This window comes from Gadus macrocephalus, chromosome 10 (genome assembly GCF_031168955.1).
Source record: "Gadus macrocephalus chromosome 10, ASM3116895v1".
Taxonomy (NCBI): domain Eukaryota; kingdom Metazoa; phylum Chordata; class Actinopteri; order Gadiformes; family Gadidae; genus Gadus; species Gadus macrocephalus.
The window spans coordinates 10332542-10351741 of record NC_082391.1 but is presented as its reverse complement, the minus strand read 5'-3'; the positions used below and the strand labels follow the sequence as shown (position 1 = coordinate 10351741).

Genomic DNA, 19200 nt, shown 5'->3' with positions numbered 1-19200 from the left:
AATTTATTTGGACTTAAACTTACTCCTTATGTTACACACGTTTTTCTTTGGTGTAGTGTTTGTGTGAACCACTAGATGTCGCTGCTTTAGTCTCCGCGACAAATTTCGTCTGCACAGATTCCTCGGCTCGGCATAGCCATTCGGTCGGGAGCGTTCCAAAAGCAGTTAAGGATTACTGCTACTCTCCAATAAGGGCACGTTTTTATTGGGGCTTTTAGTCCCGCGGGCCATTTTGAGATGGCCGAGTATACGCAGAAGGGTATATTGACGGCTGTACTGTTCTTTTTGGCCATCACTTTACGAGACATCTACGTCGGGAGAAGCCAGACCCAGCAGCAGGGTCCGCAGGCCTCCGAAAGCCTCGGCATGGCCTCTGACAGCCTGCCGGACGCCGGCACCGTGAAGCCTGGGAAGCCCTCACTGTACACTGGGCCTGTGTTGAAATTTCAATACTGGTGAGTTGATCAATACATAACATTATCTATTAATTTCACTAAGCCACAAATGCATATGATGTATGCATGGCTAGGAGAGCTAGGTGGCTACAAACTTACCAGCGGATTAGCTTGAACCATCTAGCTGTGTTGCTAATCAAAATTAGCCATTTACAACGATAACCTCAACAACGATAACCCCCCCCCCCCCCAACACACACACACACACACACACACACACACACACACACACACACACACACACACACACACACACACTCTAACACACACACTAACACACACACACACACACACAGACGAATATATATATATATCCACTGACTTTTCATTGTATCAGTAAAGTACATTCATACAATACGTCATATAGAATACATCATAAATAAAGTGAATTGGCATCTTCTTATTCTGTATATTGTCTATTATCTTTGGTGTTTTCAGTATTTCCTGAGGGTACAGCAAGGTGTACCAGGAGTACTCTCGGGCCATCAGCCAGTTGTACCCGGACATCCGTATCGAGGGAGAGAACTACCCTCCAACACCCACCAACAGGTAAGGGATGGTCACAACTCTCTAAACAAAACACACCGTAGTTTCCAGTCATTTTAATCCTTTTTTTTTTTTTTTTTTTTTTTTTCATAGTATTAATAAAAATCTTCATACAAAGGGATGGGCTCGGTTAGAAAATAATGCATGTTGGGATTAGAGGTGCTGCATGATTATTGCCTTTCTAATCCACCCAATTCTCATCGTTATCATCTATCAACCATATCCCCTGGTTCACCACATCAGGTATCTAGGTAACTTCTTCTCCTACTTCAAGCTGCTGGCCATCACTCTGGTAGTAAGTGGCCAGAACCCCTTCCCCATCCTGGGCCTGGCCACCCCGCGGGCCTGGGTCTGGAGTCAGGAGAACAAGGTGAGTTATAGGGTCAGGAATGGATAGCCATTTTGAATACAAAATAGGTAATCTATGTAATTTATGTAGATCCTATGAGAAAATGGTGTGTGTGGGGGGGGGGGGGGTGCTAAGAGATAATAAATGTATTCTTATAAATCCATCCGTCCAACAACGATTCGAAAATACAGTGTTCCATCTATGATCAGCAACTATAGTTAAAGAAACAATGCGTCCTCCCATTCAGCTGCTAGCCTAACAATGCTGGTTCATGTCCCACAGTTGCACAGCCAGTTCAAGTGGACCGAATAGTTATAGATTTTTTTATTTCTGATTGATCGCTTACTGAGAAGGGCCTCAATCATGCACAAAGGAACTTTAAGTATATCATCCAGCGTAATAGATACACAGTAAATTTGCCTGAGTAAAATTTACTCAAATTAAAGAAAATTTTACTCTGCCGCAGATAAAATTTGGTCCCTCTCTAAAAAGAGTAAAATTGACTCTTTTGGTGGAGCTGTTTTCCCAGAGGTAATATTTGACTTTGTGGTGGTAATTGACTCTTTTCAGTGGGTTTTAAAATGAACTCTAACACTATTCTACTCCGTTCAGAGCTACATCAACTCTATTGTGAGAAACTCTAAAATGCCTGTAACCCATTTTCCTCAGCTTTCAGAGTTGTTTATCCTCATATAAGAGTAATTTATCAACTCTTTTCAGAGTTGTTTTTTATAATTATGCATTTCTTCTGTTTTACAACTAACAATTAACTGAAATAATTTACAAAACAAGATGTATAGCCATGTCGCACTTTATTTCTCAGGCACTTTTCATTATTGCAGTGAATTCACTTGTGCTTACAAAAACAATAAATAATACAGAAACAATAAATAATACAATGAAAACAATACAAATACAAGAGGGTAAATAAAAAAATAAAATAGAGTAAGACAGAGACGAGAAGACTGAGAGAAGAGATGAATAGACCTCTGAAGAATAAGTTCCCGCCTCCGAGGCTCCCGGTTCCCTAGGTCAAATATCTATGGGAAATAACATGGTGTTTTTTAATAATCGTACATAACAAACTCTAGGTGGCGAAGAAGTAAACGCTGAAGAAGGAAACTAGATGGAAAAAGTGCACTTCAAAACGTCAAAACATTCTTTTACTTCTTTGCCACCTACAGAGTAGACATAGGCTGTGTCCCAATTCAGGGGACACATCCTTCGAAGGACGCGGTCTATGAAGGTCTTCGTAGACCGTGAAGGCCGGACCGAAGGCCGAACGAACGTTTTTAAATGAGACGTCTGCCCTACGGAGCATTTCAAGTTTGCGTAACAAGCCGTTAACACCCTTTACCTTGCGTGATGACGCGCCACTCCTGTCACCTAGCAACCCTGACAGCTGCGGTTCAAACCGGACGGCGGAGGAGAAATATGGAGCCGTTTTATATAACCCATTCAGAGATGTCCACTTTCACTTAGATGTCCACTTCTTACTTTATTCTTACTTTTATTCTATTGTATTTTATTCATAATTTTCTATTTTTTTAAATCTTATCTTCTATGCTTGTAATTTCTATTTGTACGGAGCACCTAGAACAAAACAATGTCATCAATTAAGTTTTCTGATTCTGATTCGGTTATATAATAATTATTTAAAATATAACGTTAATTAGTTTAACGTTATATGGCTCGTGTTAATGAAATTGAACTTTGACAATAAAGTTACAAATTTAAAATAGTCCCAACTTTATTTTAATACAAAATGTTTTTACATAGTTTTGTCATTGAATAATGTAATTTGCTGCAACTGCCGCTTCGTCTCTCTCTGACTGAAAAAAATCCAACGCGCAATGAATCTTGGGATACGTTGGGCCGAAAAGGATACATCTGGTGTATCCTTCGAAGGATGCGTCCCCTGAATTGGGACACAGCCATAGACATTTGACCGAGGGAACCGGGAGCCTCGGAGGCGGGACTTATTCTCCAGAGGTCTGTTAGAGTAGTGAAGAGAAGAAATAGAAGAAGAGGGAGAAATTACATGAAACAGTAAGGCACAATAAATAAAATCTGTATCACCGCCATAAGACATCAGTATATCAAATATTCTGTGGTAAAAAATACCTTTTATGTCCAAGACAAAGGGTGCCTCTGATGTACGCAAAGCTTGTACGCATGGACATGTTCATTTAAGCATATGGTTTCTAAAGCAGTTGTAATAAAAAGAACCTGCTCATCTTTGATTACAATTTTCTGGTAGATGGTGATACCTGAGGAGACAACTGAAGAAAACACTATGCTGACCATCTGCAGCAATAAAATGAACAAATACCAGTGCTGATCATTAGGATGCACAAGATCTCCAAACATAATGGGTAGATGACGTAGTAAACACCAGCTCTGAATGGCATTTAAGCCCATGTCATTCGAACCCTCCACTAATTTTACACCAGGTGGTTTGTTTTGTTCCATGAAGCCATAGTTGAAACTCTGAATTCTCCCATGCACTTCTGCTGATGTAGTGTAATTTCTAATCAGGTGCTGAATGAGTAATTTCATTTCGTACTGTGCAACACCCTCCAAAATATTGTGCATTATATCAACTGAGAAGTTTGATGTTCTGTGAAAATATTGCAATGAATTCAAAGTGCAAGATTTTTTTACTCATCACATAAGGTAAAGTGGGATTGCTCTGCATTATCTGGCAGTGTTCAACATGAAGCTCTTTACTTCGTAATGACATCTTTGAACTTTCTTCAGTGAATTCAGTCTGATAGTCTTCCTTCTCTAATAGGCAAAAGCGGCAACGGTATCTAGCACTAAAGGATTCCACAAAACCAAATAAAGAATGAATACCAAGGTTGTCTCTAGTAACTTGTATAATGGTTCCATAAACGGTATGATCAAATAGAGGAATCTGAATTCCATTAGTTTCAAGAGCAGAGACATCTTGGACGAGTGGCGCTAGTATTTTCTCAAACCCATATGTTTTGATATCTTGTGCATGAAACAAAGCAGCCAAATGGTTATTTAGCAAACTTGAATTGTATTTAGGTGAAACATTTCTGAGGGTAAAATAGATGGCTCTTAACTTATGGATTCCTCTTTTTGATCCAAGGGGGTTACAACACTCAAATTCGTAAAAAAAAAAGCTGGTTCTGTATAGCATGCTCTTGTTTTGAGAAGAGCGCATGATCCTTAAAGAATTCTCCATCCTGTATGTCATATAGTAAATGTTGACTCTGTTTAGGATCTCTAATCAACATATCTTTGATATTTGGGTGATTGTAAATGGACTTCAGCGTTTCAAGAATTGGTATGTATATAAATTTGTCTTTGACAGTGGTTTGTAGAAAAGTTCTAGTTCTGTTAATTCGTGTAGCAAATCTTGTTCCAAGAACAAGTTCAACTGGATCTATCTTCCTCCATTTCTCAGAAAAATAGACCATTCTCCTGCTCTCACTGTTAAATGCAACAAAAGGATTAATCACCTTCTCAAAACACTCATTAATTTGAGACTCAACCACACTTTTGATGGGCTCCTCTAAAGCAAGACTTTTTTTAGAGCTTCTTGAGTGTGACTATGTATGTCCAGTGTTTCCCGCAGGATCTTTTCAGCAGTGGTGGTGTGGTCCTCGATCCCTCTAAGGGGGACCGGGGGCATGCCCCCCCGGCCGAAAATTTTTTGTACCCTTTACATTGGAATGCATGAATCTGGTGCACTTTGAGAGGAGAATATGCACTTAAATCCTATTCAAACAGTCCTGTGTATTACTGTAGATGGGATTATTGGTGTTGTAACTTTGCCTTTTGTGTCTTATATTTTTGTATAGTAATATTTAAACAAAAAATGCCACAACGCAAATATAATTTGCACAATTTATTTACAGATTTTTGCCTAATGCTTCCCAAACACTAAACATGGTTGCTATGCCCAAAGCATAACTGTTTTTTACATAAGACACTTTGTTCAAAAATGGGTAGGAATGGGCAAAACACATCTTTTTAAATTATAAACCTAACTAAAATTTGAAAAGAACACAGACTCACACACATGAAAAATAAAAAATGAAGCTAATTGAATTAGGGCCCGACCGATTTATCGGCCTGCCGATTTAATCGGCCGATTATAGCCTTTTTGAAAATAATCGGCATCGGCCAAAAAGACGCCGATTACAACCGATTTTTTTTTTATTTATTTTTTTATAAATGTTATTGCCATTGGTATCCTGCAGATTGCGCTCCTACTCGCCTTGCTAACTAACAACTTTAGCTGGAGTAAAAAAGAGGAGATTGAATTTTACCGTACAACATGAAAGCACGCTCGCTCAGGCAGCTGCGCGCTCACCTCACCAATGTACACAAGACGCGTTGTTTGAGCATGTTGTGCCTGTTTTTCTTTAGGTCCCAGGCCATGTTAATTTGTTATACTGTAGACTCTAACGGTGAGACCATACTGCTCAGCACGCACGTGTTAGTCACTGCTCACGAGCGCAGCACATTGGGAGTTAGTTATTTATTTTACATTTTACATTACACTCATTTTTGACTGTAAATGTATTCTAAAACACTCAAAGGTTCTGCATTCAATTCACATATTCGTCAAAAGTGTTTAAAGTATATTTAAGGTATCAAAAACTACGTTTTCTATGTTGTTGTTGTTTTTTTGTTTTTTTTTTAATCGGCCGATTAAATCGTAATCGTAATTTTTCTCTGAAAATAATCGGCATCGGCATCGGCACTCAAATCAATATCGGTCGGGCCCTAAATTGAATACCAATCAGTGTGAGCCTTAGCACTACAAATAGACCTCAGGTGAGCTCAGCTCCTTTGTGAGACAGTGAGAGTCAGGGGAAGAGGACAAGAGAGCGATGATAAGCTTGTTATTGCGTAAAACACTTCTTAGTCTTGGGAGTCAAAAACTGATGAGAAAATTATAAAATAAATATAAGTTATACATAATAGAAACTATTCATGATCTTTTAAGAAGTCCTTAGGTTTTTTCCCTGCATTTATGCTAATGACCACATGCTTACAGGCGATTAGCATAAATCCCTAACTAAAATACGCGATGTAAACAGATTTTATATGGCAATAAAGAACAACATCGGATCTAACAGTATGGATTCATTTTTCAAAGTTCCCGAAAATACCTAGGCTATAAATTCCTGACTGGATATAAGCTCCTGTAAAGGCTATGAGTGATCCCAAAAAGAGCGACAACACACACACACACGCATAGGCCTACACACACACACACACACACACACACACACACACACACACACACACACACACACACACACACACACACACACACACACACACACACACACACACACACACACACACACACACACACACACACACACACACACAATACTAGAGGAAAAACGGCACGGAGGTTGCGGTTTATAGATACAATAAAATGATTGGGCTCAGAGGGTTTTTAACACTGGTGGTCATGTAGCGACACATTTTAGCAACTTACTTTCTCTCTCTCTCTGTCTCTCTTTCCTTCTTTCTTCGATCTTCCGCTTCACTCGCTACTGCTAGAATCAATGTAACTTTGCAACCGTGTAGGGTAGCCTACTGCAAACAACTGCCACACTCGCTGTGTATTTTTCTTCTTTGATGTTGGTTACGTGACGATGTGCCGCGTGCTGCGCAATTGACGTTACGCGCTGTACATTTTCTAAAAGGAGAGAAAATTCAGCAGCGGCGGCGCACCGCTGCTGTGTGAACGTGGGGGAAACACTGATGTCTCTGAGCACTTCTTGTACAGCACTAACAACATAGTTAATAGTTGCCTCTGCAACCCCAGCAACTTTAAGTTCTGTGAGCATTGTTAGATTAGATTAGATTTCTTTATTGTCCTTGTTCAACAGTTAATCAGTGAAATTAAGTTTAGAGCATCACCACTGGCATAGTATATATTTAAAAATAAATAAAGAAATAAATAACAATTATAACATGAATGAGAATGCAGCAAATCCAGTCCATAGTTGTGATGAGTGAGAGGGGGGGGGGGGGGGGGGGCTGCAGTCCTCTGCGTTTTTCCCTCTTCTGCAGCCGCGCACAGCGTCTCCTCCTCCGCTTCTCAGCCTCAGGAGTGCTGGATGGTGATCTGGTGATCTCGGCTGGGATGGTGAAGTCCGCAGATTTTGGGAGCTCTGGGCCGTTGCAACTATGTGCGCCGCCGCCATGGCAACAAAGCCATGTCAGCTGTTCTGTATGCTCGATAGGCAGTGCGGCCATCTAGCTCAATAGCCGAGTCCGGGGTCTTGTTCTCCAGCCAGGTTTCCGCAAAGATTAAGCTGCAGCAGTTCTCGATGTGTTTTTGTGAAGCCAGTTCCAGTCGGATCTGCAGCCGCGCACAGCGTCTGGTGAAGTCCGCTGGGAGTTGGCGAAACGGAGCGCCGTTGAGCTCCAAATGTTAATTCCGGCTGTACTTCATTGTTGGGTTTGAAAGCAGTGTGAAAAGCTGTGTGAAATAATATTAAGTGCTACCAAAAATTACAAAAAACATGCCAGTTTGGGGGGCTCCGGGACGCTGCAACTATGTGCGCCGCCGCCATGGCAACCCAAAATTGTTGCACAACTGTTTACTATGTTTCTTTCTTGCAGAACAGTGTCACATGGCAAACTCTGAGAGGGCAAAACATCTGTATCCCCTAATGAAATGGAATTGTTGGTTGTGGAACATTCACTATCATCAAAACATAAATTGTAATTTGCACAACACTTGATTAGATGCTTTCGTAATCCAGAAAAACTTTGATAAACGTGAGAACAACCTCTATGAGCAAATTTTAACTTGAGACCCTTTCCAGCAAAGACCATGAAGTAATTTAAAGTGTAATAAGTGCATTGGCACGCCACCTTTTACACATAAAGCATATCATCTTGCTCACTTGAGCATTCTGGCCCTCAGCTCAGCCACTCTTGGATTTATTTTTGTGGTTTCAGCATCTATGTCAAACAGTTGTTTGCAGGAAAGTGTACAGGTTTGTCAACTCCTGACAGTATGTAGTGCCAAAAACTTAGTGAGCTTTAAAAAGCTCATCAACAGCAGCCAGGGAATTTGAGGCTTTACAGGGCAAAGCGTGTTGGTCAATGACTATGCAGTAAGACTGGATCCTACTTTTCTTTGGCCCAACTGCTAGCAGATATGGTTGGAGACTTCGTGCAATGACGTCCAGGTGTCCCTGAATGCTGGTACCAGTCTGAGACAGAGAGAGAAACCTCAATCGTCTAACAGCAACGTAACCTAACGTCGTCAGCAGCCTGGATATGGACAGGTTTATCACATTATAACCTTGATTCAAATACATATGGGACTCCGGCATGATGAGAACAACAAGCAGTATCTTTACTTCTAAGGACGTGTTTAATCTGGTTTAATGGTTCACCTTGATGAATTTCACAAGATAGTCACATGCTTGTCTGGCTGCAATCTTTCCCGGTCGCTTGCAGCCTTGACTGGAGGGCGGCAAAAGGTGAACCAGCAGGAGAAGGGAAGACATGTCACTGTCCCAACCTGGCGGCACAGACAACAAAAAAAAATAGGCATTTTTAAGTTTCAGTTTGATAAGTTTGAAGACCTCCTCCTACTCACTTTAACCTACCAATTATGGATGAATAACCAGTATAATGCATTAAACATCTGCAGTACCCTTAATTTCTCAGTAATTAATCAATTCCATTGAAATAACTGGGCCATTATAGGTACCTTCTTCAACTTCAGTGGCAACGGCATTCTGGATGAGATATTGTACCTCCTCAGTTTGTGTGAGGTCACGGCTCTGTGCGATGATTTTTGGTTTTATGTCGGTAGACCACTTCTCCATTAGCTTTGCAGAGGTTGAATCTCCAAAAAGAAGTCTAAAATCTTGATCGATCTACACAAAATCACGAAGTATTGAGGATTTATTTTACCCAACACATGTTAACTACAACACAAAATCACCTTCAGATTTCACATTAGTATGTAAAAAAAAAAATAAGGTTGACATACCATGCCTGGTATGTCCATGAACCGTGGGGAAAATGACTAGAATATCAGATGACTTGTCAGGGTCATGCAAAACCTTCTGACGGTAGATCATTGTTAACCTCATCTTTTGCTTTACCACAGCCTCATCAGCAGTGTGCTTCATCAGGGCAATAGCTTCCTGACACTGACTTTCATCATTCAACCAGTTAGCCTCTTAAAAACAGGGATGCAAACAGCTCACTTTTTAAGTGAGACTCACTTTTTTGACGGCCAAATGGGTCACTTGTGTGGTTCATGCAGATCCGAGGAGTTTTTGTTTGGGGGGGGGGACTTTCGTGCGCATGCGCACTCCTCATTCCCGTAACTAACCGTTTCTGCTATCTAGATCGTTCAAAAACTATCAAGCGGAGAAATAGAGCTTGCGCCCGTATATTAATCATTACGGTAGCCCACACCACTTCCGCAGAACTACCGTCCAATCACAGAGACAAGATTCACCAGCACCTGAAGTATTTGTATTTGTATTCTATGACTTTCGTGAAGGGGTCGCCGGCCCTCCGCTGCGCGTCGGGGCCGGACAACGCCCCTTAACAGTGGTATAATGAGCACATACCACAGCCTGGCGTGATCTATTGCTTAAATATAATATCACGGCCAAAAGCTCTGTGCGCCTCCGGATGGCCGTAGCGCGGGGAGCTCACAGGGATTGGGCTTCTCGGGGTTTGTTTACCGGCGTTGCTATGGTTTCCGGTCTTGTGTGTTACATGATGAATGAAACAGGCGGTCGAAACTGTTGTGCATTAAGCCCAGTTCAGACTAAAGATTCACCTTGCAACGGCTTGCAACTTCTTGCGACGAGACGGGCTGCGACGTTCTAAAACTGGGCCGTTCACACTGGCTGCAAAGCGCTGCGACGCTAGGTGGTTTCCATAGCAACTGTGAACGCTCTGGCACAGCTGAGAGCCGCAACATCATAATTTGCGTAGGTTAGGTTAGTTAGGTTTGCAATTATTTTTATTTTTATTTTACTTGAGAGTAGGCTAGAGTTAGTGTTTTGTCATTCTCCACTACAGCTGCATTGGAGTAAATAGCTGGAGCTTACAGTTAGTTTTGATTACCCGTTGTTGGATACATTGCATTTTCCGTTAGTTGAATTTCAGTTTGATCTGTCTTTGTTCACCATCGGCTCAACTACCACTTGGAGATCGATAACTTAATTATAAACAGGCCTAATTATGTTAGTGAGAGCGAAATGGTCGCAGTTTTTGCTGTGGCTTTAATCATGAAAAGGAGAAGACGGCGAGTTATAAAGCCAAGAATATGGAGCCGCAGTTGGGTACTTCAGCGGCAGAAACAGGGTGCCTACGCCAATCTGTGTAGAGAGTTGGAAGTCGGGGATATGTCAGCTTTCACCAATTGTACACGCCTGTCCCCGGTCCTATTCCATCATCTGGAGGATCTGGAGAGGCCTTTAATTCAGAAGACAAACACAAATTACCGGGACTGCATTTCAACCGAATTTAATTACCAAATTAAGTACTCACTTTTTTGACCCTTCACCTGTTTGCATCCCTGTCAAAAGGATCTCTGTCAGCCCTTGGTCCACCTAAAATGATTACAGATAATGAGTGTTACATGGTAAGGCTTTTCTTTCTGAAACACAAAGTATTCACAAAACTCCAGGCCAGGATGACCATACACGATCATAAGTATGTGCATAGTCATAAACTTTTAAGGATATTACAACAATTTACATTTTGGAAAAATGTATCAAGAAAACAGGTCAAATTCTAACAAATAAAACACAACTCCATCATTTGAGCCCAAAATAATACAGGGGTCAAGCTAATTCAAGCAGTGACCAAGATCAAAAAATTCACCTGTTTGTGATTGCCGTGAGCACTTAGGTCGTCCCTCCGATGCTTCCTTCGGAAGTGTTTTTTATTCTCCAGGCCAGGTATCCACTTCCATCTTCTGCATTGTAATAATGCTCCTTTGGACATATCACAGACACAGATAAGTTATGTATTGCTGGACTAATGTTATGCATGCAACACTCATGGAACATGCAACACTCGTCTGAATGAAGACACTTGAGATAACGGCCACATACATAACCCAGTTTGCTCATGGGATCTGCCAGGTATGGGAAAAGGGAGATGATCCCTTTGGCATAGTCTTCTTTTATCCGTCGAGGAGGGCTTGTTACACACACACACACACACACACACACACACACACACACTAGAATCCAGATCATAATAAACACTAGAATCCAGATCATAATAAACACTAGAATCCAGATCATAATAAACACATAGTACATAAATTCTACAAATTGCTTCTTGTGCCACCAAGATCTTAACCATGTCACGTCTTCTGCCATCTGTCAAATATTTTGTGCGAGCATATTCACTCATGATCTTCTCGCCTCCTGTGCTTCCTTTTAAGATATCCTCAATCATCTGGAGAGGGAGGTTGGGGTTAATGGGTAATATAAAAGGAACATATAGGCAATTAAGAAAAGGATATCAAATGTAATTCCAAATGTCTGCTAATCAAGCATCCCTTGAAAACCTACCCGGCTAAGACGACGGTCCTTCATTTGTTTTTCGTCATCTGGAGCTCGTGTCAATATCACAGTGTCATCAGACTCGTATGATATTTCAGCACCAGCAAGGGAGCTAGAACTGAAAGAATCTGTAGTACAAAACCATACCAATGGTCTAATATGTTAATACTACTTTGACAACATGCAGCCACTGTCAATAGACCCTATTTTTGCTGATGCAAAGAATACTGTTGGGAATTAATGTGAAAAGATATGCAAATTACCGTCCAAAATTGCCTCTGGGATAACAATTTCCAGGACACCAAGGTCAGTTGCTCTTTTCTGAGTAAAGTACATGTGCTGATGGTAGGCCTGTCGCGATATGCAATAAATCAATTAATTGCGCGATAAATTAAAATGAGCGATAATCTTTTGCCAGCCGCAATAATTTCCATTCGCACTCTTTTTTTTTTTTAAATCATTGCTTTATTGGCCTAATCTGAAAAGAAATCTATGCCATAAACAGAAATATTATAGGCCTTTATTACACAGGTCTTCTGAATGCCGTGGAACGCTCCGTTCACTTGCATGGGTAGTAGTCCGCTAACTTGTCAACCCCAGCGTCTTCGGTTGTTAAGCAACGTCAACGTCTTTGGCGGACTATTTCTCTAACGAATAAATTGTAAAAAGACACACCATGTGAAGTTATTTTTTCGTCTTGGCAAGTAGCTTTGTAATAAGCGGGATAATGTATAGAACGTCGCCGGTCTTTCAGCCCTGTCGGGGCTTATTTTCCCGATAATGACCGGCGTTCCATGCATTATATATCATCTCATCTCATCGTCATCCGCTTATCCGGGGTCGGGTCGCGGGGGGAGCAGCTCAAGCAGGGGGCCCAGACTTCCCTTTCCCGGGCCACATTGACCAGCTCTGACGGGGGGATCCCGAGGCGTTCCCAGGCCAGTGTTGAGATATAATCTCTCCACCTAATCCTGGGTCTTCCCCGAGGTCTCCTCCCCACTGGACGTGCCTGAAACACCTCCCAAGGGAGGCGCCCAGTGGGCATCCTTGCCAGATGCCCGAACCACCTCAGCTGACTCCTTTCTAAGTAAAGGAGCAGCGGCTCTAATCCGAGTTCCTCACGGATGGCTGAGCTTCTCACCCTATCCCTAAGGGAGACGCCAGCCACCCTTCTGAGAAAACTCATCTCGGCCGCTTGTACCCGCGATCTCGTCCTTTGGTCATCACCCAACCCTCATGACCATAGGTGAGGATAGGAACGAAGATCGACCGGTAGATCGAGAGCTTTGCCTTGCGGCTCAGCTCTCTTTTCGTAACAACGGTGCGGTAAAGCGAACGCAATACCGCCCCCGCTGCTCCGATTCTCCGGCCAATCTCACGCTCCATAGTACCCTCACTCGCGACCAAGACCCCGAGGTACTTGAACCCCTTCACTTGGGCTAAGGACTCATCATCACATGCATTATATATATTTATATATATTATATATATTTAGCAGGGTAGGCCTAAGTAACAAATGTCGGGTTGAAATCGGACTCCGGCTCATAATTACAGGGCACAACGAATAAACCCCCTCGTCAAGTGTCAGTCACTTGTTGCATGGTCTGTGTGGGAGGCGGAGCCCTGGCGCGTGTTTATTATTTTTTGAAGCGCAATCGCGTTTACATCCTTTTTATTTAGTGTTTCAATTTTATTTATTGTTTTTGGTGGTGTTACGTTTTTATTCAAGAGCATTTTTTGTTAATAATAGATTGTTTTTGGTTGTTTTGTTAATTTATTCTGGATATTTTAAATGTCTTTCAGACGTCCAGTCCCAGTGTTCTTTGAAAATAAAAGTTTATTGATCTTCGGAAGGGTGTACTTTATCATTATATTAGTTGAAAAACGGCAATATTATCGCTTATCGCAATAATTTCTGGGGCAATTAATCGCCCAGAAATTTTTTTTATCGTGACAGGCCTAGCTGATGGGCAAGCATGGAATGGTGAACAAACTTAATGGCTAACGTTAGATAAGCTTCCCATGCAGTCAATTGACGCTTGTGCATTGCATTTAGACTAGTATAGTTCTAATGTGAACTTTCATGACAGTTTCAACCAGAAACTTGTAAAACTGAGGCTAGAATTATTTGAACTTGGCTCGCCCCAATGGAGTGCGCCACGGTTAAAAAGCGACTAGCTTTTTAACCGTGTGGAAAATGCTGACGTTAATACCCACTGTACAGGGAACATTAAGTTAGTTCAAAGGTATATTCTTTTGTTAGTTGTCCATACATGCCTCATCGACGGGCAACTCATACATGAATGTTGCACAAAACTTAGCTAACGGACTTTAGTTACTTAGTTAGCTTGCTAGCTGCTACGTTTGCTATGCCTGTTGGTCTGAAACCCTGACGAATAGCTCATAACGGATGGCAACGTGTTCTTAAGGCACGGTATTCTAATAATTTAGAACGAATAACTGCCACATAACTTGCAAAACTGTAGTTTAATGCCAATACTTCATAACCAGCACATAATTAGGCTATCTTGTCGGGTATATCAAATCAGAGTTGGAGAATATATTACGAAAATACAAGTTGGAAAATCCAAATTCAACAGATATGCATATTTACAACAAAATTGAAATATTACTTACTTTAACAATCAGTAACAATCGTTGACTTCCATTGCACTTCTACTGTGACTTCAGCTGCGGTCAGGTGTCGGGGACTCGGGAGGAGTAATGGCGGACAAACGAAACTTGGCGGACAAAACAATAAGCTCCGCCTATTGATCAGTGATCACTCTGTATTCAATCACTCTATAATTCTGCTCCCACTCAGACTCCACATTTTATTCATCAAACTCAAAATAGTGCAAAAACGACTCTTCTTGAGGAAAACACTTGGGAAAATTGCTCAGCATTTTTTCCTTTGTAACTGTATTCCAACTTGATTCTTAACGCTAGCAGGTGGGAGAACATCAGTTAAGATAACCGCTAGGTGAGTATTGCCCATTGGCATTATGCTCATCGTTTCGGCATGATGTTTGTGTGTTGCAGATCTTCTCGTGCCTGATGGCATTCTTTCTTAGCAACATGTTGGAGACCCACTTCCTCTCCACTGGGGCATTTGAGATCATGCTCAATGGTACGTATAACCTTACTTCTCTTGAGTTTCTGGAAATCACCTCAACATGAAACACCTAATTAGATGAGTGCTGCATGCAGCTCTCAACTATTGTTCTTCATAAGTTTCGTTTGTTCGTTTGTTTGTTTGTTTGTTTGTTCGTTCTTTCTTTCTTTCTTTCTTTCTTTCTTTCTTTCTTTCTTTCTTTCTTTCTTTCTTTCTTTCTTTCTAAACTTTGGGATCTATCTCCTTTCTCAAATTTTCACCTAGAGACTCCATTCAAATTTTAAAATATTATCTTTTTTTTAACATGGGAGTCAATAGGAGGACGGTAGAGCCGTCCTCTGGTACTTCAACTGTAGAAGTAACGTAACTAAATACATTTTCAACTGTTTATCTTTGTTCAAACCATTTAAAAAATCTTCACACTTGTATCTTCCATAATATCGAAACGGAATTTCGATAGAATTTATACTTTTTTCAGAATCACAGTTTTAGTTTCAAACCGGCATAGTTTTCAGTTGCTTATAATAATTTAGGTAACCATAGCAGCAACGCCGGTAAACAAACCCCGCAAAGCACAATCCCTAAAGAGCCCGCCGTGATACGGCCATCCGGAGGCGCAGAGCTTTTGGCCGTGATATATATACAATTATACTATATTATCACGCACGCACGCACGCACGCACGCACGCACGCACGCACGCACGCACGCACGCACGCACGCACGCACGCACGCACGCGTGAGCGTGAGCGCGAGCGAGCAGTGCAGGGCAATACAATACATTTGACGTTTCGGATACAGCACCGCTGAATGCTTTCGATTTTCATTCAGTGGTCACTTTATTTGTTTCTAACATTTACATTTTCTTAAATGGTGTGCATGTTTACATTGTTAACTCCATTTAGACTCGAATTCAAATTTCAAATCCCTTCACTTGATCCCTTCACTTGCCATTTAACATCTCTTGACGTCTTAAACTATCTTTATTAAAACATATTTTCAGCCTCACTTTGCACTACAGCACTCACCGCATTTTCTGCAAGAAATGCATTTTCTAGTTGTCTTTCATGACTCGTGATGTAACTTGTTACTTTCTTAGAAGGAGCTAAACGGCAGAAGAATTTATGCAAGAAATGTATTGCACGTCGCCATATCTTCCCCTTATTCCTCAATGCACACTGTAGTACATAAAAAATTTTTTTTACTAGATGTATTGGTTGCCATGTATGTGTGCAGATGTTCCCATCTGGTCCAAGCTGCAGTCTGGATATGTGCCCAACGTCCAGGAGGTCTTCCAGATCCTAGACAACCACATTAAGATGAATCAGGTGGATCAGATGAACTTCTCGTCCCCGTAGTGCTGGAAATAAAGCCTCAACCGCAAGGTGAACACCAAGCCAACTGCTACCAATGGTTCCCTTGAGGGATGAATGAAATAAATCAAAGGGCCACCTTTGTTACTACAACCGGCTGCGATGTAGGTTAGCAATAACAAGCCATTTAAAACTACCCTATCGGGAAATCCTACGTGGTAGTGTCCACCAAGATATTTGACGAAGGTTCAACCCATCATCTTACCCAGTTGACTATACAAACAGGTGGGCTGATAGGGTAGATTCTGAAATGGCTAATCAACACCACACCTGGTGGAAATACAGTGTCCTTTTAGTCAAAGGCAGTATGAATAGATACGGGGACGGTCAAAGAGCGTTGCTAGATGTGTTGAAGCTCTTCAAATAAAGGTCAAAATGAATAAAAAGTATGTAAATATGTAATGTATTGATAATCTGGTTCAAAACTGCTTGTGGATTAATGACACTGATCCTAACTATGATGGCAGACTGCTATGTCATTATACAATTTGTACCTTTCTCTTTCGTCCTGCTTCATATGAAAAGCAATGGCTATTTATTCTCTGTTATGCCCTTGCTTCAGAATTGGGAGTAGCAAGCGTTAAAAAAAGGAAAGTCCTGATTCTTTCTTTGAAAATCCTTAATTTTAAAAGTACAATGTTCTGTCTCTGTCTCTAGCTCTGCTGTGCAGTCGGTTCCTGGTTCTGGCGGAATGTCTGTCTACTGGCATTAATGAAGGCCGGGCCTTAAAGCAGTCCTCTGTGTGGCCCGGCCGGATGTCCCCTGCCATTAAACCAGCGCTCCACCTGTCCCAGGTATCCTCTCCATGGCAGCGCTGCTGTTGTGGAAAATTACAATTATAGTACACATATTCATCACATGTGAGACATCCAAACCTCGCTTCGGTATGCAGTTCAATATTTCAGGTTTGGCGAGATACTGACACCATGTATAATGTGAATCACACCCGAGTGTACTTCTTGCTAGTGCTGGAAAGTGATTCTCATTTACATATTTGTTTGCAACAACCAATGTTTTTTTTCTTTCTTGGACAGTTGTTTTGAGCCATTTTTGTTCCACTGCTACATTGTATAGATGGGTTTTTAGTCTGTGTATAAATGGGGTTTAATGCACTGGATTTGCACAGAAATGCTTTCTTTTTCTTTTTTTTTAACAATGGAAATGGGTGTTTCCTATTAAGATTAAATAATTACTTGGTCAAAAACACTATTGGTTATTTTGCTGTGCAATGGCGTTTCCCCTCTTCTGGTAACCGGGTTAGGACGTAAAATTACTTTTTAATAATACTATAGCTCCACACTCTCCTTGCTGAGGCCCTTGTGTCAAAATTATTCACACACTAGTCTTAAAGGGACATCCTACACTATCAGGGATCTTTACCGTGCTCTGTTCTCCCAATGCTATTCCTATTCTGTATTCCATCATAGGTCTTCATTTCTGCCGTAAGAGATGAATGAGAGTAAGCAGACAACAGTGACAGCACCAGAAAGGGGCTATGCAATTATGGTTTCTGATTGATTGAGCTGAGCAAATTTGAGCTAATCGTTTTGTAGAGTAGCAGTATCTTGATGGTAATGTTTCTGAGATTTTATTTGGTTGCTCTATAATGAGGGTGATGGATTACGAGAGCCTTAACCAATCGCATCATCCCTAATTAAACATTGTACATGTATTTAATGTGTTTGTCATTTTGTTCATCAGAAATAAAGAAGGAACTTGAAAAACAATGCTTCTGGTTTCTTCAATGTCATCATCCATCACATTGGTTTGGTCTAACATATTTATTTATCTCTATCTTCAGGTGTATTTTCTTTGGACAATGAAGTTCACAGGTTATCCCACTACAGTAAATAAGACACTTAACATTCTTGTAGACACTTATCATTTGTGTATGGATGGATGGATGGATGGATTTCATTTAAACTTTGCTGGAGCTCGAGCACTTTCCTCCAACCTCATATTATATCCGCCATCACCTTAGCTCCATTACCATGCCCCAGCAGACTCAAACTGAATTGGCTGCATGTGCGTCACAACTTTGATGTTCCCCTGATCCCAGTCCATCTGATAATGGTCACACTTTCATACTCCCAGTGGGGCTAGGATCGCCTTCTGTTAATAAACCTTGTAATCGCATTCCTTCTAATTTGATTACAATATATCCTCAGCCAACTCACACTACTGTATATATTTCCCAGCCTATGAATTATGAGGGTTCGACCACCCAGTTTACGCCACCTAGCGCTAGAGCCCCCAGCTGTCAGATCCCGATACTAATAAGTGATAGGAAATATCGATTACATCCAGCCTATGGGGTAAACCTGGTAAATCTTCAGCGAGTAGCTAAGCAAACTCGGAATGTTCAAAAACCTCACACCACTATAGTGAAACTTCCCTATTGAATGCCAGATCTCTCATAAAAAAAAAAAAATTTAATCAACGATCTTATTTGCTCTAATAACCTTGATTTCTTGCTCCTAACAGAGACTTGGCTAGACGTAGCTAACAATGTGTCGACCCTTATTGAATCAGCACCCCCAAATTACAATTTTATTAGTGCAATCCGTGAAAACAATCATTCGGTGACTTTGTTTCTTTTGAATACCTGAGCACAATTAAGGGTTCTCAGATTGTGGCATCCCGCCCCGTAAACCTCGGCCCGGACCAGCCCGAGGGTTGGTCCTGGATGGCCGTCACCCACCAGCCGGTGACGGAGAGCACCGACCGAACCCCAATCAGCTTGATTGGGGGACACCTGGCCGAAAGCCGAGGAGCCACTATAAAAGGACTGACATT

The 19200-nt window shown here is 41.3% G+C and overlaps 2 protein-coding genes across 2 annotated transcripts in view; one reads left to right on the top strand and one right to left on the bottom strand.

The window, feature by feature from the left end:
- Window positions 1-19200, bottom strand: part of LOC132466319 (uncharacterized) — a 123022-nt gene that overhangs the window by 73928 nt on the left and 29894 nt on the right. The window lies entirely within an intron of this gene.
- On the top strand, window positions 13-18131 carry selenot2 (selenoprotein T, 2). The gene is made up of 6 exons (XM_060063514.1): window positions 13-455; window positions 894-1004; window positions 1245-1371; window positions 14961-15048; window positions 16268-16416; window positions 17062-18131. Exons 1-5 carry the CDS (start codon window positions 238-240, stop codon window positions 16387-16389), a joined length of 666 nt encoding a protein of 221 aa, XP_059919497.1. The 5' UTR covers window positions 13-237; the 3' UTR covers window positions 16390-16416; window positions 17062-18131.